The 22,387-nt window shown below is 51.1% G+C and overlaps 6 protein-coding genes across 6 annotated transcripts; 3 read left to right on the top strand and 3 right to left on the bottom strand.

The window, feature by feature from the left end:
* Window positions 1–193: 193 nt before the first annotated feature.
* Window positions 194–6,665, top strand: STEHIDRAFT_158140 (kinesin-like protein; the record flags this gene model as incomplete). Its single annotated transcript, XM_007305484.1, has 22 exons — window positions 194–260; window positions 359–616; window positions 716–727; window positions 800–818; window positions 879–889; window positions 962–1,077; window positions 1,160–1,449; window positions 1,529–1,721; window positions 1,894–2,101; window positions 2,209–2,492; window positions 2,566–2,586; window positions 2,657–2,663; window positions 2,730–2,782; window positions 2,842–2,970; window positions 3,032–3,064; window positions 3,127–3,163; window positions 3,248–4,061; window positions 4,111–5,998; window positions 6,058–6,176; window positions 6,238–6,324; window positions 6,378–6,486; window positions 6,549–6,665. 22 exons carry the CDS (start codon window positions 194–196, stop codon window positions 6,663–6,665), a joined length of 4,872 nt encoding a protein of 1,623 aa, XP_007305546.1.
* Window positions 6,666–7,280: 615 nt separating this feature from the next.
* Window positions 7,281–9,757, bottom strand: STEHIDRAFT_122422 (delta 9-fatty acid desaturase protein). The gene is made up of 11 exons (XM_007305483.1): window positions 9,590–9,757; window positions 9,227–9,523; window positions 8,996–9,161; window positions 8,925–8,936; window positions 8,727–8,859; window positions 8,393–8,669; window positions 8,204–8,330; window positions 8,022–8,128; window positions 7,833–7,959; window positions 7,579–7,754; window positions 7,281–7,516 (listed from the first exon to the last, which is right to left on the bottom strand). Exons 2-11 carry the CDS (start codon window positions 9,245–9,247, stop codon window positions 7,397–7,399), a joined length of 1,266 nt encoding a protein of 421 aa, XP_007305545.1. The 5' UTR covers window positions 9,248–9,523; window positions 9,590–9,757; the 3' UTR covers window positions 7,281–7,396.
* A 1,352-nt stretch (window positions 9,758–11,109) lies between these two features.
* Window positions 11,110–13,300, top strand: STEHIDRAFT_80924 (cyclopropane-fatty-acyl-phospholipid synthase; the record flags this gene model as incomplete). Its single annotated transcript, XM_007305228.1, has 12 exons — window positions 11,110–11,225; window positions 11,292–11,451; window positions 11,514–11,530; window positions 11,590–11,648; window positions 11,705–11,866; window positions 11,929–12,144; window positions 12,194–12,382; window positions 12,439–12,453; window positions 12,509–12,615; window positions 12,667–12,797; window positions 12,856–13,061; window positions 13,119–13,300. Coding segments are annotated over 12 exons (1,405 nt in total), but the record flags the coding sequence as incomplete, so codon positions are not given.
* A 1,044-nt stretch (window positions 13,301–14,344) lies between these two features.
* On the bottom strand, window positions 14,345–14,847 carry STEHIDRAFT_147887 (uncharacterized protein). The gene has a single exon (XM_007305482.1). It carries the CDS (start codon window positions 14,830–14,832, stop codon window positions 14,659–14,661), a length of 174 nt encoding a protein of 57 aa, XP_007305544.1. The 5' UTR covers window positions 14,833–14,847; the 3' UTR covers window positions 14,345–14,658.
* Window positions 14,848–15,402: 555 nt separating this feature from the next.
* STEHIDRAFT_99075 (GTP-binding protein) lies at window positions 15,403–16,676 on the bottom strand. Its single transcript, XM_007305481.1, has 6 exons — window positions 16,592–16,676; window positions 16,423–16,533; window positions 16,339–16,355; window positions 16,137–16,282; window positions 15,998–16,078; window positions 15,403–15,938 (listed from the first exon to the last, which is right to left on the bottom strand). The coding sequence occupies exons 1-6, from the start codon at window positions 16,654–16,656 to the stop codon at window positions 15,732–15,734; spliced, it is 627 nt and encodes a 208-aa protein (XP_007305543.1). The 5' UTR covers window positions 16,657–16,676; the 3' UTR covers window positions 15,403–15,731.
* Window positions 16,677–16,796: 120 nt separating this feature from the next.
* On the top strand, window positions 16,797–22,230 carry STEHIDRAFT_80921 (uncharacterized protein). The gene is made up of 17 exons (XM_007305227.1): window positions 16,797–16,942; window positions 17,015–17,195; window positions 17,261–17,525; window positions 17,587–17,744; window positions 17,809–18,210; window positions 18,264–18,717; window positions 18,771–19,186; window positions 19,240–19,350; window positions 19,407–19,535; window positions 19,591–19,671; window positions 19,728–20,204; window positions 20,259–20,685; window positions 20,753–21,005; window positions 21,059–21,092; window positions 21,160–21,306; window positions 21,369–21,428; window positions 21,490–22,230. Exons 1-17 carry the CDS (start codon window positions 16,887–16,889, stop codon window positions 21,505–21,507), a joined length of 3,669 nt encoding a protein of 1,222 aa, XP_007305289.1. The 5' UTR covers window positions 16,797–16,886; the 3' UTR covers window positions 21,508–22,230.
* The last annotated feature ends 157 nt before the right edge of the window (window positions 22,231–22,387 follow it).

The raw sequence follows: 22,387 nt of genomic DNA, 5'->3' as shown, positions 1-22,387 counted from the left end.
GGAGCGCGGGGTTGCAGGAGCACGGACGCCTCAGCCTGCAGCAAAGCTTGCTCCCTTCACCGCCACCCTATCCCCCCTCCTCCTTTCCTTCCTATTATTCCTTTCCTTTTCTCATTTCTGTCTGCTCGGAATACGTATAGAGGGTATCCTAAACTATAATTTTCCAGCTCAAGACCTCGCAAATCCGTAGACGATGGCCGACCACGGTGGTGACGGCAACATCAAGGTCGTCGTACGATGTCGTCCCCTCAACTCTCGCGGTCCGTCCCATCCTACGTCTTCTTCACGACCGTCTCAAAACTTTGTACTTACATCTGACTTTTCCATATGTTCTGAATTTCGTACCATGGACGAACAGAACTCGCCCGAGGCGCGAAACCCCTCATCCGCATGTCAGGCAACCAAACCTTCCTCGACCCACCCGAGGCAGGCTCCCAACAAGACAAATCGCGCGCGACGGAGCGCAAGACGATGCCGTTCAGCTTCGACAAGTCGTATTGGAGTGCGGGGCCGAGGGACGAGCCGGGGTATTGTTCGCAGCAGACGTTGTTCGATGATCTCGGGAAGGAGCTGTTGGACCATGGGTTTGCGGGGTTTAATACGAGCATCATGGCCTGTGCGTGTTTTCCTTTTTTTGTGACTTTGCGTCTGGTGAGAGACTCTGGACGCGTTGTGGGGATGAGGATTGCTGATTCTTGTTCTGTGTGTGGTGTAGATGGGCAGACTGGTGCGTCAATTTGATCTTTGGGTTTTTCACGTGAAGATGAATGAAGTTATGAATGGACAATTGTGTGCATAGGTTCTGGGAAGTCATACAGGTGGGTGCTACACATAGCATTGAGAAGGACGTCCAACTAACAGTGACATTTGTGGGGCAGTATGATGGGATGTTAGTCTATTCGTTCAAGCTCCTAAAAGAACTCGCAACCGCTGACGAGCTCCCATTTCACAACATCCTCAGATGGAGCCGACAAGGGTATCATCCCTCTGACCTGTGGCGAGCTTTTCGCGCGCGTAGAAGCTAAGAAGGCGGCGGACCCGAACACCGACTTCACCGTAGAGGTGTCCTACATCGAAGTGCGCTCCGTCTCCACCCTCGCCATCCACACGTCCCAATCCACAACTAACACCCAACACCGTTGCGTTTCGCCCTTTCTAGATCTACAACGAAAAAGTCCGCGACCTCCTGAACCCAAAGAACACAGGCAACCTCCGAGTCCGTGAACATCCCTCCCTCGGTCCCTATGTCGAAGATTTGTCGAAACTTGCTGTGAACAGCTTCGAGGAGATGATGACGCTCATGGACGAGGGAAACAAGGCGCGTACGGTAGCGGCGACGAACATGAACGAGACTTCGTCGCGTTCGCATGCCGTGTTCACGCTCATATTGACCGCGAAGCGACATGATGTGGATACGAATCTGGACACGGAGAAGGTTTCGCGGATTAAGTGCGTCTCTCTTCCTTCTCCCCTGTTTACTCACTGTTATATACACTTCTTTTTGAATGTTGACTTGAATTATGTGAAGTTTGATCGACTTGGCAGGGTCAGAACGTGCAAACTCGACGGGCGCGACAGGCCAGCGCCTGAAGGAGGGCGCGAACATCAACAAGTCGCTCACCACGCTCGGGAAGGTCATTTCCGCACTCGCATCTGCGTCCGGCGGCGACGGGAAGAAGAAAGGGAAGAAGGCGGAGGACTTCATCCCATACCGTGACTCCGTACGTCATCCATCCACCCTTCTTCTCATCTTCAGTACCCTCCACGCTTTTGTCTTTCCTTCCATGTCCAATCCATCTTATTTGATGTCTGGGGCTGTTCTTCGCTGTGTCGTGTGTCGTGTGGCGTGCGTATGTGGACGTGGACATGCGACGTTGGCGTGAAATGATGTAGGTACTCACATGGCTCCTGAAAGACTCGCTCGGCGGAAACTCGAAGACGGCGATGATCGCGGCTATCGCTCCTGCGGACTACGAGGAGACGCTGAGCACACTCCGGTACGCCGACCAGGCGAAGAAGATCAGGAATAAGGCCGTGGTGAACGAAGACCCGAACGCGAAGCTGGTGAGAGAGTTGAAGGAGGAATTGGAGATGTTGCGCGGTGCGTTCTCTCTCCGTCCTGTCTGTCTTCCGTTCAAAGCGTCCCCGGAGGTCCGGCAATTTGACGAGATCTGATCTGGTCGCATTCTTGGGTGACTGATCCTATAGCTCGCGTCTCCGGTGGTATAAGTGAAGACGTCTATGACCCGAAGATTCCGCCCGAGAAGCAGAAAGTGACTTACCAGACAAAGGAGGGCAAGATCAAGACGGTGACAAAGGCGGAACTGCAAGACCAGTTGGAGACGAGCGAGAAGCTGATGCAGAGTCTGAACGAGACGTGGGAGGAGAAGCTGGACAGGACGCAGGAGGTGCACAAGGAGCGGGAGAAGGCGCTCGAGGAGCTCGGGATCACCGTCGAGAAGAATAATGTGGGGGTCCATACGCCGAAGAAGGTGTGTCATTTTGTGATCGTGGAACGGATCGCCAGGAAGTCACTGAGAAGGTCGTTTTCATTTTGCGGTGTAGATGCCGCATTTGGTGAACCTGGTAAGGGCTTCAGCTTGCCTTTCCTGCGCGTGTCATTTAACGAGTCTAAACGTAATGTTTCATTTCACAGAACGAAGGTGTGTGATGATTGATATCGGGCAGGTTTTTGGAAGTTGATCATTGTTGACGGTGTTCTCAACTAGATCCGCTCATGAGCGAATGTCTCATCTACCAGCTCAAACCGGGGAAGACGACGGTACGTTCCTTGACGATCTAATGTCGCTACGCTCACCCCCTGACTATCCCCTTCCTCAGGTTGGTCGAATGGACAGCGACAAGGCGGCGCATATCCGACTCAGCGGCGAGAACATCCTGGAGGAGCACTGCCACTTTGAGAACAATGACGGGAAGGTGACGCTCCATGCTCTCGGTGACGGCGCAACAGTAAGTTATCATTCCGGCCCTCTATTCGGCTTAGCAGCTCATCCAATATTGCCTATTCTAGTTCCTGAATGGCAGACAGATTGCGCCGGATCAGGTAACTCCTTGTCCTGATCACTCACGCTTGCAATTTAGAGTTTCTTACATTGTTATCTACAGCCGTGCAAGCTACGCTCTGGCTTCCGTATCATTCTAGGTTAGGATTTCTGGCAACGACAAACCTTCGTGGCTAACACCGGCTTACCAACATTCCGATGTTGTTGTTTTTTTTTCTTGACAGGTGACAATCATGTCTTCCGGTTCAACAACCCAGAGGAAGTCCGCAAACAGAGAAAGCGAGCGACGATGAAGTCTAACCTACAGACGAGCATGACAGCAGCCGATCTAGAGGCCATGCAGGCAGCTGAGACTGGCTCCGCCGCAACGCGACCGCATTCGCCTACCGCGTCCTCCGCCGATGCGGCGGAAGACGTCGATTGGACTTACGCCAAGCGAGAAGCCTATCTGACCAGTCTCGGAATCGACCCGACGCTGAACAGCTTGCCGGACGAGGACCTGAACAAGCTGTATGAGCGGATAACGATGGTGAAGACGCTGAGGGACCACAATTCGAAACCAAGGCCGGAGAGCAGTCTCAGCCAGGCGGATGACATATGGAGCGAGTCGGGACGGAACCCGTTCGCGAGCGACGCGCTGACGGATGATACGAGCGTCGATGCGATGCAAAGTCAGGGCAGTCCGGATATGGACGGTTTGAAGGACGTGCAGAATCATTTGGAGACACAGAGACAGGAGTTCGAGTCCCGGTTGCAGGCGATCTCGGAGTCGACGGAGGCGGAGGATTTGAAAGAGGAGAAGGATAATATGCAGCATCAGTTAAAATTGGTGCAGATGCAGATGAGGAGGTTGCTGGACGCGAGGGCCAGGGGGGAGACGGAGTTGGATGTGGAGGAGTTTGAGCCGGTGATCTATACGGCGAGACAGTTGAGGCTGCTCAGGAAGGTGTTGGATAAGTGGAGGGCTCATCGGTCGTTTTCTATGGCGGAAGTCGTGCTTTCAAACGCGGTGCTCATGAAGGAGGCGAATGTGATCAGGTTTGAGTTTTCGTTAATATCCTCAAACGTGTATTGACATATATCCCAGCAAGGAGCTTGGAAAGGACGTGTCATACAACTTCATGGTTGCTTCGGGTGGTACGCTCGCAGCTCCGACATCTTCTGTCAACACCATTGCAGGCTTGGACGACATCGGTGATGTGGCCGATCCTGTTCTTGCTTCCGCCACACAGCCTACTGTCGCGTGCAAGGTCCTTGACAAGCGCCACAATGCCATCTACGTCTGGTCTCTGGACCGCCTGAACCACCAGGTTCAGCGCATGCGCAACCTTACGACCTTCATCGACCGACCGTCGTATTCTCAGCACTTCTCGGCAGAGGAGCCCTTCTATAATTCGCCTTCTTCAGAGTTTTCGTTCATCGGAAACGCTATCATCTCACTCGCCCCCCTTTCTCGCCGACTCTCGTCAACCTCCACTGTTCCCATCTTCTGTCGCTACACGGCCGAGGCCATAGGCTCATGCCGTATCGATATCAAATTAGTCAACGTCGTTCTCTCGTCTAAGCACTCCAACACGGGTTCAACGGCATCGACACGCGCATCTTCCCCCGTACCCGGAACGCTACCACCAGGTAGCAAGCTCAGCTTCTTCGTCACCGTCGATTCCGTCAAGGGTCTTTCTTCGCATGACTTCTCTGCCGTACACCTCCAAGTCCGCCTGTCATCGTTCGTAGGGTCGAACCTGAAGTCCGAAGAGATTTTCCATTCGACGGCTATCGACTTGGAATCCTCGACGCCTTCCGACCTCAAGTTCAGACGCAGCTTCTCCATCGTGGCGACGACCAAGGTTCTCACACATATGCGGTCCGAATATGCACCCATCGAGTTTTTTGCTTCATTACGGCCGCAATATATTGAGCGCATGGAGCGGTGGGACGAGATGCGAGAACAGAAGGCTTACTTCCCCTCCAAATCCTCTCCTCCCTCTCCAGAGCCCGCTTCTGTCGCTGAGAATGGCTTGTTGACGGCAGAGCCAAATTCGGTCCCACAGCCGACGATGCGGCGGTCGGAGACAGACTTCGTCATGGAGCAGTCCCACGATGTCGTCGCGTGGCTGCAGATAAAGGAGCTCGGTCCAGAAGGTCAGTATGTCCCGGTACCGGTCATGTCACAGGGCAACCTCGACCCCGGTGCATTCAGCCTGCACCAGGGTCTGCAGCGGAGGCTCGTCCTCACTGTTACGTCCAACTCGGGCCGTCAGTTGCCTTGGACAGACATGGTGAAGATACGAGTCGGTAATGTTCGACTACTCGATTCGAAAGGACGGGTACACGAATCTTCTTCGAAGCCACTGGTCACTCTGCCGCTGCAGCAGGAACAGACGGTCGATTTCATGCCCGATGGGACCGGTCTTTTATCTGCGGAAGCGCTGTGGGACTCCAGCGTCCACAACTCACTTCTCCTCAATCGGGTCACGCAGTCCTCTCAGCGCGTCCTCCTGCAGATCACCTGGTCAATAGCGGTAGAGAGTTGCGCCGATTCAGTCCAGTTCTCTATGGATATGGCCACGACTATGCAGACGCGGGACGCGAGGCCTCCTTCGAAGCTGTTGAATATGCTCACTTCCACGAGGATCCTCACCAAGACGAGCAACGTCTTTCACGTACGGCTCTCCCCGCCTCTCACACGTTCGCCGAAAGATCTATGGCGGCTCGATACGTCAGAGAAATACGTCCGAGGCGAAGAGGCACTAGGGACTTGGAAACCTCGCGGTATCTCCATCGTAGAAGACCATACCAGGCTGACTACTATGGAGCGACGGGCAGCCGACGTACAGGCCATTCGCGTCATTTTGTCGAACTCGCCTAATGGTGCACAGACGAATTCACAGTCTGGGGCGTCCATATGGGGATCAGAGGAGCTGGTGAAGAAATCTTTGGAACTTTGGCAGAAGCGATTTGGTCATCGGGGAGAGGTGGGTATCTCAGTTCCTTGTTGAAATCGCAAATCCCTGATACTTAGACTTGTGTCCAGATCGTCCTCAGTCAAGATCCTGCGGACGGAGATGAAGAGGCCACGCTGGTCAAGAAAAAGGAGAAGTTTGACACACCGCCGTTGCAGCTGATGGCCAGCACAAAACTGGTGCCTCGAACGTGAGTACTTTGTCGTGCTCTTTTGCGAAATGCTCATCGAATAAAACTTTCGGTTACACAGTGACGTTCCCACAAAGAAAGGCCACCTCATGATCCTACTTGATGCTAGCCAGGATCTGTGGGAGAGGCGGTGGTTTGTTCTCCGACGGTGAGTAATTTCTATTATTCTCAGGAAACGTACAACTGACGCTATCACACTAGTCCTTACCTACATGTCTACGCTCATTCAAATGAGCTCGAGGAGCTCAGCGTAATCAGCTTAGACGGGGTCAATATCGAAAGTAATCCCGAGATGGAATTCCTCTTGGGCGTGAGTTTTACCAAACTTTCCAGCGATCCTTCCACATACTCACCCTCATTATTCGCCATCAGAAACAATTCACCTTCACGCTCTTCACATCGTCTAATTCCTATGCACTCGCTGCCCCCAGTCTGAAGGAATTGCAATCATGGACATCGAAGCTTGACCCTACTCGTCTCCCGTCTTGAACCCATTCTGCTCCTGTTGTTCCCTTGGTTATACCTCTCCTTTCTCTGCTTTTGGTCTGGGTCTATGCAACACTCGCTTTGCTTGTCTCGTATATCGTACTACTACTACTGGAGAAATACTGTCATTTATCTATACCCCCTCGTATTCACTCATTTATATTGCTTAGATACTGCCCACATCCCCCCTGTATGCCTCTCACACCTTGTTCATGACCTCACGACACCCGAAATAATTTGTTTTGGAACGCATTGGACTGGGAGTCGACTCCGCACGGCCTCCCGTTGAACTCTTATTCACTCTACGTATTTGCTTCGGAAAATATATGTATTGAATGTGGAATGACATTGATTGCTCTCACTAGTATTCCTTCCGACTGAAAAGAATTTGCTTCAAGAAGAGAGTGGCTAAGTTCGACGAGAGGAGATCAACCCGCTTCTCTCCGACGCGCCCGGTGCGAAAGCCCGCTCAAAGAAAGAAGCGTGGGAATTTGAGTGGCGGGCACTCATACAGAGAACCGAGTACGGTCAATACAGCGCAAGTGCGTAATTACCTTTGAATGACGACGACCCGTTTTTCAGCGGACTTTCGGGGAGATACGGCGTTTGGCACTGAGAGCTCTTCGAACATAGACTATACATTTTTGACGAAAAGAGTATGAGTAGCATGGATAGGCGTGTGCCACAATGGCTAAGAACCGCATCTACATAACGACAACTTCTTAGGTTACACCTCATTGAGCATCACCTTCACCTTGTGTGACAATCTTCAATCGTCGCCAAGGAGGTATGGCTTCCTGAGAAATATGCTCGACGCCGCCATGCAGAACGCCCACGCGCATGGTAGCCAGGAGCTAGATTGAGCGAGGGGTGAGCGACACGCCATGAGAGCAATATTAACAAATCATCATCTCACGTTGTGGGCAGCGTTCGAGTGATCGTAAACGCCGCCAAAGAAGGCGGTCGTGGAATCCTTTCCTACCATCGACTCAACGATGGGACGTCCACCGGGGTGATCGTCTAAGAAGGTCCCGATGTCGTGAATAAAACCAGAGACCAGGAGAAGATGCCGATGTTTCGCTTGGTCCTGGACTACCTCCACGGAGATAAGAACGGCGACATATAGTTTGTGAGCCAAGTGTTCCAGAACCAGGAAAATGCCCTGCGTACATGATTCCCAACTAATCACCGGAAGGTTCGTCGAGTCAAGAGGCTTCTGAAGCGAGTCTTCTTCTTCCTTCAGCCTTTTGAGCTGCATCGTGAGTGCACCCTTACGGATCTCGTTCTCCGGGAAAGTCTATATGTGGACGTCCTTCAAGTGAGCATACTGTGCTGGAGGAAGACGACAGAGCGACGTACCCTTAGATGTGATGCGAAACCCAGCTTGCTGCAGACCCATATGAACCATTTGGTCGGGTCATACTGGTACCACCTGAACGCATTACGGTAGTCCATCGGAAACTGGTCTGATTTGGAAGCGGAGACCGTCATGATCAGAATCGCCACGTTTACCGCAGAAAACGCCAATGGAAAACTCCTACGGTGGAAACAGTGGTAGCCTTCCCCCAATGTAAGTAAAGCTGTGAGAAGATGGTCCCGAGGGGTGTGCTTGTCATCATATGTCGTCTCTCCCAGCCAGTGGGCCACCGAGTTCACACTAAAGATGGACTTCACGGGATCGTGGTAAGTTCCAAATCGAGAACATGCGGGGGAGGAAAAAAGAAGCGCACATGGTGTACGAAGGTCAAGCGTGAGCAACCCGCGTAAAAGAATCCCCCGCGCCAGTCACCCCACAGCAACCCAGGTACGCAACAGGGAAGGATAAGACCGAAGAAGATCGCAAGAGGAAAGTAGTACCGATGTTGCATGTGAACGATTGGGTTTCGTTTGAGGTCGCTCGTATCCGCCGCGCCGGGTTTGGTCGAGGGCTTTACGAGCATCCATCCAATGTGCGTGTGCCATAGTCCGAGATGAGCACCGTAGGGGTCTAGGTCAGTATCGGTGTATCTGCAATGTAAATTATCTTGTCAGTGTATGTACTAAGGATAAATTGGATGCTCTGACCGATGATGTGCACGGTGGCCGCGAGACCACCATAGGATTGATCCCTGAACAGCGGCCCCACCCGCAATAGCCAAGAATAATTGAAGAGGCCATGACGCGTTGTATGAACGATGTGACCAAAGTCTGTGATATCCTGAGAATGGGAATACACAAAGAAGTTAGCGCGGGTGCTGTCGGAGAAATCGTAGCTAAACTTGCCGGCGGTAACTCCTATGTAACATTCTGTCAGGAGCCTGATAGACGACATGCAGCTTAAGTGAAGTGCTCACCGATCATATTTAACAGATAGCACAGAGCACAGAACATCAATGTTGGCGATCGCAATGCTGTGGTATATGAGCCGTAGACAGCTGTCGCGGGCATTAATGTAACGACAGCTACATTGAACCATTGAATGCGTTTGAGTAGGCATTCGAGCTTCGTGACTAAAGAAGACTAACAGACCGGTCAGAATTTCTTTCGGTTATTTGTGGCGAAGAAAAAAAAGGGGTCACTCTTACTTGTTTCCCAGAGCACGCCATGAAGGACCTTGAATTCGATGAAATGACTTGATTTGAGGTGCTATCCATAGCTCCAAGAAACGACGCGAAGAATGCGAACACTATCAACAGATGAAAAGTAAAACCTGAGGAAGGGGGACAAACACGATCAAGGAAGGTCTCACATATAAATCGGGAGGCATGTACTGTTTCGGGGCACGGTCAGGGAACGTCCCGAGCTGGATTGGGATCTGCGCAGAAAATCTTCCCATCTAAGCAGGTCGCACAGTGACAGTCAGGCACGGAAGCGAGTAGTCACTTTCCGAACGTCAAAAGTAAGAACGATTGATAGTAGGTCAAAGCAGTCCTGTGCTGGCCACCTACTGTGTGAGTATGAAGGTGGAATCAGAATTCTAGAAGCGTCTTGTGCTTTTCCTAGTTTTGCTATAGCCTATTCAAGAAATAGAGCCCACAACGAGATCTCTAGATGTTTCGTGGCATCGTATTAGGTAAGAGAAAGATGCTCCCATCGGGCTTCGGAGAGTTGGGCCATGATGTTTTTTCTTTCCGGATCTAGCAATAAAAATTATAGATGTTCATTTACCTGTGAGGATAGATTATGAGCACCGGCTATCCTCCAAGTGCCCTCTCGCTTATACAACTATGCCCGTATCGCCAGCTGGTCACTCACAAGCTGAAAAAGTTGGCGGATTGAGTAGTGGGAAACGAACCGACATAACCATGCCATGATCCTGTTCTAGCCTGTACCGTAAGTTGTAGATGTTTTCGCAGTAGCACTTCTGATGATCAAAGGTTTCAGTGGATGAGATGAGAAAGGATCTCTGAGGGCCCGGCGGGAGCACAGATTATGTTCGTAGTCATCCGCAAAAAGCCGGCATTGCATTAAAACTCCGCATGCGCCGCAATTTAAGTTGTCTATCCTTGTACCTTCTGAGCTACTCTCATCTTAGTTCGCAGGCACGATAAACTTTTCAGTTTGCTTTGACTCTTCTCGACGTATCCATCCTTCTCTCTGCTCCATGATGAAATATTCTAATCGATGTTCCCCAGATCAAGTGACGGAACAAGACTCGCTTGCGCCGTAGGGACTTACCTGCCACGGGGTTCCATGGTTCTCCTGTCTTCGTTTCAGGTGGTGTACCAATACACCGCTTAGCGGAGAAGGCCACCATCTGGGAATATATGTTGATCTCCGCGTCAGTTCGAAGAATTGGATACGACAAGCGATTGCTAATTCTCGTGGGACGCCACCAAGTTTATCGAGAAGCATACACATCACTCGCTCGCGTTACAACCGCCGCCTTCCATTGCCTTATGATGCCTCTGCCTTCCAAGCGTGTGAGGCATCCGGACCTTCTTGAGACCTCCCGCCAACAAAACTCATGGCATCGTGGCTGCCGAGTTACGGCCGAAGACCTTAAGTCTTCTCGCGGCCTTTCGTGATGTATAACCAGAAACTTCAGGCCGAACATGCGGGTCCGGAAGTACTCGTCACATTGACATCCCCATCTGCTTACGATGGGTCCCTAATCGTCGTTTGCCGTCCACAGTTGGGTGGTATGCTGCACTTCATGTGCGTGGCCAGTGCCTGAAGCCAATTCCTGCGGTTATCGACTCTGGGAAGGAACCTTGCTTCCATAGTTCTCCCAATTCTCTCATGACACTGTACCATATTACTCGCCTACGTGCACCGTCAGATCTCCGTCCACACGATCACTACACGGTATCTGTCCCTATTTTCTGTAGTTTTCTTGCCGAATAGAATTACGCTTGGAACGGCGCGAAGTGACTTGCGGAATGCATCCCATATAAGAGGACAGTTTCCCTTTACTCTTCTGTCCAGAGATCCTCCACTTCCCACCACTGCGACTCTTCTATACCACAATGGACGCTCCCACTACTAGCCATATTCTTTGGCCCGCTCTGCCTCATAAGGGAACGCGCCTCAGTCTACCGAGCACTTTGACCAGCCTCAGTTCGTTCAGTGTATACTCTCTTGGTGAGCCATTGCATCTGTACAGATTACCCCAGACCATGTTTCATACTGACAGTTTCTCAAAAACAGCACGGAAGTCTATTCTGGCTGCTCTGGAAGACTGCATCGTGATTGGGTCGCTCGTAGTCGAAGACGCCGGAAATACATACCGCTTTGGTGATTGCTCAATAGGCCAAACGCCGGTCCATCTCAAAGTAATCAACCCCAGCTTCTGGACCCAGGTACTGAAGTAAGTCTTGATGTGACCTGTCTATCTCTTCCATGCTCAACTCTATATCGTGCATGTCACAGAGCTGGTGATCTCGGGTGTACGTCGTGATGTTTTCAATGCTGAATTGTTGTCGTGTTAACCTAAAGCTATCCACAGTCAGCGAAGCCTACATGAATGGAGATGTTCAGGTGAACAGCCTAAGAGACGTCATGAACGTACGTCTTGAATTTTATATACCATCTCCGCTGCAATGATTGACGATCCTCTCTAGCTTTGGCTTGATAACGAGTCAGGGATGAATGGCCTTTCTTCCGTATTCGTTCGCGTTTCGTCTTTGCTATCAGGGATCTCCAATGCCCTCTTTGGCCAGTCATTAGCCATGTCTAGACTTAACGTCATTGCTAGCTATGATCAATCGAACAATCTCTTCGAGGTGTGTTCTTGGCTTACGCGCCCAGGTGATGTCTGCCGCTGATGAACTCTCGTACTTGACAGGCTTTCTTGAGCCGGGACATGATGTATTCCTGCGCGCTCTGGACAGAGGCCGAAGGTGGACCTCGCGGGGACTTGCAGACCCGTGAGCGAAGCACAGAAGACGACCTGGAGACGGCTCAGATTCGGAAAATTCATCATGTCTTGGACAAAGCGCGATTGCGCCCGGGATACAGAGTTCTCGAATTCGGTAGCGGGTGGGGTTCCCTTGCCATTGAGGTGAGTTGTTTCTAAAACCAAGCAATAATTGTGCTCAACCGTTATCCAGGCTGCTCGGTGTTATGGCTGTCGAGTCGACACCATCACGTTATCTGCGGAACAAAAGAAGCTTGCAGAACGCCGTATCAAGGACGCTGGGCTAGAGGACAAGATCACAGTGCACCTTCAAGACTATCGAGAGCTACCTCCAGAGTTCGAGAAGCAGTTCGATAGCTTCATTAGCATTGAGATGCTTGAGGTGAGGTCTATCTCAGCGTTCTATGGAAGATTCCCCAATTCTGACTAGACTCTCAGCATGTTGGTTCGAAGGTGAGATATCGCTCCGTTATGGCCAGGCCAGGATGTCTAACGCTATGCTGGACAGTACTACCAAACATACTTCAAAATTGTCGACTGGGCCTTGAAATCGTCTGATGCTACGATAGTCATCAGCTCCTCAACATTCCCAGAATCCAGATATACTGGCTACCAGTACGCCTGCTGCTCGTAGAGACGAGTTCACTTCCTGATGCTGTCTAACAGGGCTCAAGACTTCATGAGGAAATACATGTGGCCCAATTCATGCCTTCCGTCAGCTACGGTGCTGATTGACGCAGCATACAGCGGCTCACAAGGCCGCTTTACCTTGGATAGTGTGGAGAATCATTCAGCTCGTATGATGTCTCCCATCATTCTTTGGAGGACTTATTGGTATTGATTAGGATCTCATAGATTATCCACGAACGCTCCGCGAATGGGATAGACGACTGAACCAGAACTTGACTCCGGACACACTGGCATCTGACTATCCCCTTCTCAAGGCAGATCCAAAAGCCTTCGATGCTTTCCGGCGTAAGTGGCAGTATCTGTTTGCTTACGCTGGTGCTGGATTCGCCAAAGGATACATAACGTGCCACATGCTATCTTTCATCCGTCATGTATGTTATCGCCCTCTATCCTCTCTCCGCACTGCTGATCTATATTCGTCTGAGAAGTGCGACGCTCCGGAATCGTGCGACTGATGGTGTACTGGGTGGGAAGGAGAGTGGATCCGGTTTGGACTTGTACTATTGCGCTGTATGTTGATACCTTGTACCGATTCTGACATTCTTCGGCTTCTGGAGGTGGGAGGATACCATGTGCGTGTCAAAGCGTAACGTGAAAATTTTGGTTAATCAATACCCTTCAATACCACCGCTTCTGAGCTTCTGTTACCCACATTCATCGTCAAAATAGACGTCCTTACCAACTCTGTTTCTTGATCATGATCCCACATTCCGCGTCCGCTCTCATAAGGTACATGACAACAGGCCTCGAAGCCTCGGAATACTTGATATGGATGGTCCATTACAAGGGTGTGACAGTGAGAATAGGAGCCACTCGGGGAAACTCTGATCAACCCAGTACATCCACGATTTCGTGTGAAGCGCCAGTATATGGGCGATTGTGCTCTAAGAATAGTTGGAGCTGATGGGCAAGATAAATGTTTCTGTGGCAAAGGTTGGGTCGGATTGTGAGCACGGCATGCGAGAAGCGATGCTGTCATCCTCAAACTCAATGCTACCAGCTGCAACCCGCCTGCGTCAGAAAGTACGCTTGGCTGTGAGTATCATCGGGCGCTGGGAAAACCGCCTCCACGAGTGGGGCCCGACGGGTTCACTTGGCTCGGACGTGCTTGCCTATGATGGGATTGTGGTGATGTTGAAAGCCTGGAGGTGATCATGCTGATCGGGATCCGGACGACATGGTACCGTGACGGAGAGGTTGCCTGGCTTACCAAAGTCACGAAAGTTATGTAGACAGAAGGCGGGGCATCAGGTCAACTTCTCGGCCACAAAGGCACTTCCCCTCAAGGGACACGATCTAAGCCGTTTTAGACAGCGAAGAACCGAATTATGAGTTCTATATGGGTAATCTGGATCTTTCGAGACCGTACGGAGTATTTGTGTGAAGAAGGAAACTGGCGCCATAGTCCGTAAAGCATGAGTCGCAATGACATGGATGCGGCATACTGCACCATCGATGTGTAAGGAGCTGAAGTGGTAGCAGCAGGCATATGCCGAATTGCGTCACTCAGTCGAAGGTTTAACAGCGGCTGTAGACCGCCGATATATATGTCCTTACTCAAACGCGTACGAGGGGACCTTGAGCCGTGCGCTTCGGTTGGCTTGAAGATAGCACTCAGAGAAACAGCGTTAAGCACAAGGAGGTTGCGCAGCCGCAGAGCATCTCGGCGTGGAACACGAGACGGAGTCAAACTTTCTTTGAGGGGCCAGATTACCAGAAAATGTAGGGGCATAGGAAGTCAGATAGTATACAGGGCCTTTCCTCTATACGACTCGCTGAGAGACGCACATGGTCCATGAGCATAGATATTAAAGTCATTACGCGTTTTCCGTAAGCAGTCTTTCGCGCATATGCATTTTTGTTGCTGGAAGATTATCTTCGGTGCCACCACGTCTCCTTCGGTGGGAGATTGCCATAAACCCGAAAGGGCTTAGCATACCAAGTCTGTGAACGGGCTATAGAGTGAGATTACGGCAACGAGACGCCGTCGACGCTGGCTACTCTGCATGCATAACAAGGAAAATGAACGGGGCATGAGGCCTGAGGTGCGCTTGTGCCAGAAACGGCGTTAAGCCTAGGGTCTGAGCTATTCTGCCTCGTTCGGCATAGACCAGAAATTTTGGGATACGAGTTGGCCTCCATGCCGCAATGTCCATCAGCCTTTCATCTACGAAGGGTGCTGATAGGTGCACTAACATACCCCGCAGATGTATGGGGATATAGAACGCCAATGGCGGAAGCTCATGCTGGAGCTTCATCTATCAGGCTGCGAGCGGCTAAGGTCATATCCGCTCAGCCTGCTGGATGTCGGCTCTGCGGATATAAAGTCAATGAAAACATTCGATGCGCATGGAGGGGGCGCGAAAATTTGCGGTGGATAGCCTCGGTTGTACACCAGGTAACGAAAGTGTGTATCCCCGCATATCCCAATGGCAAGTAAACGTGAGATCTGCACTTTGCAAATGAACGGACGGACAGGCATTTATGAAGAAATCACGGCGATAGTTGTTACCGTACCACGATCTAGGGGCCTCGTCTCGTGAAATGTGTGAAGTGAGGGCCAGCACTGACACCGCCATCCTGGGAGCTCTACGCACTGATATTGTGGGCATGGGCGCAATGACCAACTCTCGTCAAAAGTTGCGTGGAGTGATGAGAGTGCATGGAATAACACTGGTTAGCACAATGACCGTTTGTAAAAACGGATTGAAGGAAGTTTCGAAAAGGAGAAGATCAAGGTGACTAATCATGGCTTGACCTGCCACATGGATGAAAGTATAGTCGACGCGTCCTAAACAAGAGTCTCTCGTCCACAATCCCAAACAGAGCATAAGTATCGAGCGACTAGTCAGGGCCCCTTCACGGGACCCGGATGGAGTCACACAAAGATACGTGAAAAAACGTCCATGGTACCCGAACGAATCTAAACGACAAGTTCTATGCTCTTGTGGTGCAGCATAGCGCCATGTAGCCAAGCTTCCCCAGTCGTATGCCCCACAGACGGATCGTCTCAGGAATGAAGCGCAAAAAAGGATTTCCGATTATGCCGACGTAGGGACTGTCTTCGTTTGTACGAGATCGTTAGAAGCAATGGGGACGATACTGGCGGCAACAGCGGTGCTGTAATACAGCCTACTCGCTACGTTGTTGACCACCCAATCGAGGCCCGTTAGAAGGTTCTGTCCTGTAACGGCACTGCAAGACCAGATCTTCCATTCGTGCGACTTGATAGAGGAGAGATCCAATGCCTGGAAAAAATGTACGCACGTTAGAGCGGTAGTGTCGCAGCTTCCCAAGAGACGTTCACCTGTTCAATTTCATGATCAGTCATGGATCCTTGGATATCTTGCTTGTTTGCGAAGACAAGAAGCGATGCCCCGGCGAGCCTCTGACGAAAAAGGTCAATCAAGACGCCATGTACTCCTGGTGAGAACAGCAGAACGCACGTCCTCGAGGAGCAAACTGTGTAGCTCTGTCTTACAATCATTCATCCGTAAGCGGTCTCCTGAGTCGACAACCCAGACGATAGCATCGGTTGATTCGAAATAGTTTCGCCAGTAAGGCCTGAGAGTTCTCTGTCCGCCCACATCCCCTGACATTAACAGGTACGACACCGAGCTCATGAATAAGGGAAGAGACTGGACTCACATATATTGAGAGTATATCTATGAAAAAAAGTCGCGCAAGAGCTATGATGATCGCCCATGTTCGTCAATAGAGGTCTACTCGCACCTGTTGTGTACAAAAGTCTTGATATTGAATCCAAGTGTTGGACTGACACCCAGGATATCTTCTCCGTTGAGTTTCTTTAGGATGGTGGTCTTCCCCGCGTTGTCGAGACCCCTATATGTCGAGAAGTTGGCTTCGTGCTTGGTGGCAAAGACAAGAGAGAAACAATCACAGAAACAAGATGCGCATCTCTTTCTCTTTCTGTCTGTTCTTGCGTATGATAGTCAGCAAACCCATTATGCGAACTGGATGTGTGGCGATGGGAGGAGGACGTACGCTTTGACGGAGTCATCTGAAGCAGCACGGAGATTGCCGAACCCACCAGCAAGTTCCGAGTGCGAGCCATTTTTCCCAGTAATCCATAGTCTGTAACGGTTTGCTGGCTGACCACAACTTCGCTGGCTCTCTATAACGCCCTAGACCCTTTGATATTTTCAATTGTAAATTAACTGCTATCAACATCCACAATGGCTCCCAAGAACAAGGGAAAGAAGGGAAAGAAGCAGGATGATGATGATTTCTGGTGCGTCACTTGCAACCTCCGGATTTTTGTTCAAATTGCTGACATATATCTATCACAATATCTATAATATAGGGATAAGGCTGGAGAGTCTATTGCCAACAATAATGTCACAGTACCACCCAGGGGTGATGACTCCGACGGTGATGTCCCCTTCCAGGGAAAGTCGAAAGGAGGCTTTTCCGGCTTTGCTTCGGCAGGGCTGGATGTCGATGACGGCGCAGCAGAGGAGGACGAAGATTTTGGTGGACTTATGGTGCGCTCCTTGACACACGAGTTTTTGATTCATTGGACTTGACTTGATGCTTATATTACATTCAGTCCGCGATCAAGGCCACACAATCGAAAGGGAAGAAGGACAAGAAGAAGGGAAAGAAGGGCGGCGAGGATGCTGCAGTATCCTTTGGGGATGGGGATGAAGTGAACGAAGATGAGACGAAGAAGGCCAAGAAACCCGTTGAGATGACTCCGGATGATCTTGCTGACGAGGAGTGGGGACCGGCGAAGGCGAAGGGAAAGAAGGGAAAGAAGGGCAAGGCAGGGAAGAGCAAAGCACAGGCAGACGAAGACGAGACTGAAGGGCCAGGTGGGTTTCGTCCTCCATATCACCAGCCGTCTATATCTCATCAATATCGTGTGACATGTAGCTGCTGCCGTTGAGGCGCCGAAAGCTGAATCCACACCAGAGCCCAATCCTACCACCGCGAAACCCACTGATAATACCGAGGACGTTGAGGATGAAGGCGACGGCCCGAAAGTTCTTTCGAAGAAGGAGAAGGAGAAACTGAAGAAGGAGCGAGAAAAAGTGAGCGGTCTATCCTGACAGTGGTTATCACATTCAAGAAGGCTAACTACGTTATTCTGAACAGGCCAAGAAGAAGGCCCAGGCCGCTGCGAAGAAGACTCAAGCAGATGGCGACGCACCGTCCGAACCTGCAACCCCTGCACCTGCTGCACCTGCTCCGAAGGAAGAGGAAGAGGCGGAAGAGGTAGAGGAGGCCGGCGGAGGTGAGGCTGATGCTAAGAAGAAGAAGAAGAAGAAGAAGGCTGGAAAGAAGGAGGAGGAGCCTGCACCTGCACCCGCGAAGAAGAAGGGTGGAGCTGGAATCAGTGCGCTGAAGGCGATGATGGAGGAAAAGAGGAGGTTGGAGGAAGAGGCGAGAAAAGCAGAGGAGGAAGAGCGGAAACGGATTGAGGAGGAGGAACGGCGAGCAGCAGAGGAGGAAAAGCGCAAGGAGGAAGAGAAGCAGCGGAAAAAGGAGAAGGAGAAGGTTTGCTTCCATAACCATCCTGGTCAATCTTGGTTTGCTGAGGGTCTATGCAGGCTAAACGTGAGTTGGCGAAGAAGGAGGGTCGACTGCTGACCAAGAAGCAGAAGGAAGAGCAGCGAGCGGCCGAAATCCGCAAGCAGGCTCTGATCGCATCTGGTGTGCAGATCGAAGGCCTCCAACAGTCTTCAGCACCAACAAAACGTCCAGTCTATGCCAACCGTAAGAAGGCCGGTGTAAAAGCTGGCTCTTCCACTCCTACCTCTCAACCACAAACACCTGTGCCACCGCCACCGAAGGAACTCGAAGCTGAGCCTACGCCAGCGTCCAAGGTTGAGATTCCGAAGGTCGAGGCGAAGCAAGTTGCCGACGATGTCAAGAGTGACTGGGACGCCTCGAGCGATGAGGGTGAAAAGGCAGCCGCAGACATCAAAGATTCTTGGGACGATCCTAGCGACGAGGAAGAGGCACCAAAACCTGTAGCCAAGCCTGTGCCTGCTCATACAAAGGGTATGGATACTTTTTTAAACTTCTGAATATAAAACGCTCACTATCGACCGTAGCTAACGGAGCTGCAAAACCTTCGGCCAAATCTACATCTCCAGCACCACAGGCACCTACAAAGGCTGCGTCTTCAGCACCTGATAAAGCTGCGAACGGCAAAGCAGCATCAGCGGTGAAAGCCAAGGCTGCCACACCAGCTTCCGACGAATCCTCAGAGGAAGATTCGGACGCAGATTCGGACTCGGATGAAGACTCATCTGAGGAGGATTCCGACGATGACTCCGATGAGTCTTCGTCAGACGAGGAAATGACGAACGCCCAGAAGTTGGCCGCTCAGAAGAAGGCGGAGGCAGCTGCTCGGAAAGTGAAAGCCCACGAAGCAGCGTTGGCTGCTAGGAACAAGGACGACTTGCGGAGCCCCATATGCTGTATCTTAGGCCACGTCGATACCGGTAAGACAAAACTCTTGGACAAGGTAAATAATGGCCCTCTTTGTGGCTACCACACACACTGATGCATTGCTCCTAGATTCGTCAAACGAACGTACAAGAAGGTGAAGCTGGTGGTATCACCCAGCAAATCGGTGCTACGTACTTCCCGCTTGAGGCCATCAAAACGAAGACCGCTGTGCTCAACAAAGTGAGTCATCCCTAGTCGCGAGGCTGAAGGCATCCTTAACCAAAAGAGTTTCATAGGACAACAAGTTCGACTACAAGGTTCCTGGTCTCTTGATTATCGATACACCTGGTCACGAATCGTTCACCAACTTGCGGAGCCGTGGAAGTTCTCTGTGTAACATCGCCATCTTGGTTGTCGACATCATGGTACGCGTTGTCAACTCGAACCAAAAGTCACGACCCTCGCTGACGGCGCTTTCAGCACGGCCTTGAACCTCAAACCCTAGAGTCACTTCGCTTACTTAGAGATCGGAAGACGCCATTCATTGTGGCACTGAATAAGGTGAGATTTCCACTACTCTCGCGCTGTCTTGGAGTTTACCGCTTCACACCATTCAGATTGATCGTATCTACGGCTGGGAACCTACGCCGGATGGTGCGTTCCAAGAATCGCTGGCGAAGCAGAAACGCTCTGTTCAGCGCGAATTCGAGGAGCGTGTCCAGAGGACGACATTAGCTTTTGCTGAACAAGGTCTGAACGCAGTCCTTTACTACGACAACAAGAGCTTCGCCCGCAACGTCTCCCTCGTGCCCACATCTGCTATCACTGGAGAAGGTATTCCCGACATGATCATGCTGCTCATTAACCTCACGCAACAGCGCATGAGCGACCGCTTGATGTACCTCTCGGAGCTCGAGTGTACGGTGCTCGAGGTCAAGGTCATCGAAGGCCTGGGAACGACTATCGATGTCGTCTTGTCGAATGGTATCCTGAGGGAAGGAGACAAAATCGTGGTTTGTGGGTTGAACGGACCCATCGTCACACAAGTTCGTGCACTGTTGACGCCCCAGCCGCTTCGCGAACTTCGCATCAAAGTTGGTTATATCATTTTGCCACACTCTGTTCGTGACTGACAAGATGTTCAATAGTCGTCATACGTCCATCATAAAGAAGTCAAGGCCGCTTTGGGAGTCAAGGTTGTCGCTCCAGAACTCGAAAAAGCTATCGCCGGTTCCCGACTTCTCGTTGTTGGTCCCGACGATGACGAAGACGACCTCCGCGAAGAAGTAATGTCCGACCTCACGTCTCTTCTGAATTCGATCGACAAGTCTGGGCGTGGTGTATGCGTACAAGCCAGCACCCTCGGTTCACTCGAGGCTCTGCTTGATTTCCTCAAATCCAGCAAGATTCCGGTGTCGGGTATCAATATCGGGCCTGTGCATAAGAAGGACGTGATGCGCGCTGGTACGATGTTGGAGAAGGCGAGAGAGTTGGCCTGTATCCTTTGCTTTGATGTCACTGTGGACAAGGATGCGGAGAGGATGGCTGAAGAGATGGGCATTCGGTTGTTCAAAGGTCTGTTCTCACGGCGCTTTGCCTTGTCTCGTTTTCTAATATCCTCTTATTTCGTGCTCTTGCCCAGCTGACATCATTTACCACCTGTTCGACGCGTTCACCGCCTACAACGCGGAAATTCTTGAGGCCAAGAGGAAAGATGCGGCACCCATTGCAGTGTGGCCCTGTCGACTGAAGATCATCGCTTGTTTCTGTAAACGGGATCCTATCATCTTGGGTGTTGATATTCTTGATGGTACGTTGCGTGTGGGCACGCCGATTTGTGTCATCAAGACCGATCCTGTAACTGGTGCGAAGGATATCATCGATCTTGGGAAAATGTAAGTCGCTTGATATTCCAGAGAGCCTGTGGTTGCTCACGCCTGCTTCCCAGCACATCCTTGGAAATCAACCACAAGAACATGGAGGTTTGTTCATGTTTCGCTTCTTACATGGTGTCGTTCGCATAATGATTGGTTCCTCGCCCTCCCACAGATCGTCAAGAAGTCTCAGGCTGGCGGTGGTGTTGCCGTGAAGATCGAACATGCTGTGTACCAGTCAGCGAAGATGTTTGGTCGTCACTTCGACGATAAGGACGAGCTTTACAGTAAGATCTCGCGGCAGAGTATTGATGTCTTGAAGGTGAGTTCTCTTCAACGTTGGATCTATAGCAAGTGGGCTCTGGACTAATCACAACCATGTAGACTTCATTCAAGCAAGATGTCTCCAACGACGAATGGTTGCTCATTAAGGCGCTCAAGCCAGTACGTTTTCTTAACTTCCTTTCTCTTTCGAGAATACAGACCCAACATCGTTTCCTTGCAGCGCCTCAACATCCCTTGAAGATACTACGTTCATCTTTTCACTACGACGCCACACAATTCTTGGTCCACCTCATGCTCTGCATCGCACCCCACATCCTGCTCTACCCTATCTTGATCCCCACTGCATCCGTGTAGCAACTCCTCCGCATCACTGTTCTACGTGCATGTCTGCTGTTTTGATATTCGTGTAAGAACATGACCAGTTGTATTCCCATCCTCCTTACAGAACACAATGCAATACAAGGATTTTTCTCCGTTTTACGTTACATGAAACATCATCATCATCATCAATTCAGGCCTCTTCACCCGCCCTCATAGTTCGCTTCAAGGCTCTCCGAACCGCGGGACACGTATTCCGTCAGGTTGCCTGTCGCGTTGATCCTTGCCGTTTAGGCGTGGACTGTTGTACCACGAATAGCATTCCTCTCCGATAAGCCAAAACGGCTTCAGGTTAAGAACGTCGGGCACAGTGTGTGGGCGGGGATGTTCGGCAAGGAGATGGTCCTGACCGAGCAACTGCTGATATTTCGTTCGATCATTGGGCTCTATGACGTTGTAGACTGTGTCAGAGCAGCCCGATGCGTATATTGAATACCGTGGATGTGTGTTTTGCGGTGTCGGCGCTGTGCTTCTCGTTCCAACTGTGGCTGAGACACGAGATCCAGCATATAACTTCGACGGTGTTCGCGGGGCAACCGGTCCCTGCGCTGCAGCCGCGACCGCACCAATGGTACCCCCTGCCAAAAGGTTCTTCTGGAACTTCTCAACGGAGTTTTCGATAGGGAACTGAGCGTGTGCAGGTAGGGGGTTTTGTACGCCGAGGTCCATGACGAGGGCGATGTAGGGGCGTTTAGTGGGTGACGGCACCGTGAACGGGTTCTCGTCGACGTGTTCCTGCT

This window comes from Stereum hirsutum (assembly GCF_000264905.1).
Source record: "Stereum hirsutum FP-91666 SS1 unplaced genomic scaffold STEHIscaffold_9, whole genome shotgun sequence".
Classification (NCBI taxonomy): Eukaryota; Fungi; Basidiomycota; class Agaricomycetes; order Russulales; family Stereaceae; genus Stereum; species Stereum hirsutum.
This window is presented reverse-complemented; position numbering and strand designations above follow the sequence as displayed.

Bases quoted from the DNA above. Each gene is read 5' to 3' on its own strand.
- STEHIDRAFT_122422 (XM_007305483.1), bottom strand. From the start codon at position 9,247: ATGGCGTGCTCTGGGAAACAA. The intron at 8,331-8,392 runs GTGCGCTTCTTT...GATCCCGTGAAG, and splicing joins GCTTGACCTTCGTACACCAT to TCCATCTTTAGTGTGAACTC. The intron at 7,755-7,832 runs GTACGCAGGGCA...CCGTGGAGGTAG, and splicing joins GGTGATTAGTTGGGAATCAT to TCCAGGACCAAGCGAAACAT.
- STEHIDRAFT_147887 (XM_007305482.1), bottom strand. From the start codon at position 14,832: ATGGAGGCCAACTCGTATCCCAAAATTTCTGGTCTATGCCGAACGAGG.
- STEHIDRAFT_99075 (XM_007305481.1), bottom strand. From the start codon at position 16,656: ATGGGTTTGCTGACTATCATACGCAAGAACAGACAGAAAGAGAAAGAG. The intron at 16,079-16,136 runs GTGCGTTCTGCT...CTTTTTCGTCAG, and splicing joins ACAGTTTGCTCCTCGAGGAC to AGGCTCGCCGGGGCATCGCT. The intron at 15,939-15,997 runs GTGAACGTCTCT...CATTTTTTCCAG, and splicing joins CTGATCATGAAATTGAACAG to GCATTGGATCTCTCCTCTAT.
- STEHIDRAFT_80921 (XM_007305227.1), top strand. From the start codon at position 16,887: ATGGCTCCCAAGAACAAGGGAAAGAAGGGAAAGAAGCAGGATGATGAT. The intron at 19,187-19,239 runs GTAAATAATGGC...CATTGCTCCTAG, and splicing joins AGACAAAACTCTTGGACAAG to ATTCGTCAAACGAACGTACA. The intron at 21,006-21,058 runs GTAAGTCGCTTG...CCTGCTTCCCAG, and splicing joins ATCATCGATCTTGGGAAAAT to CACATCCTTGGAAATCAACC.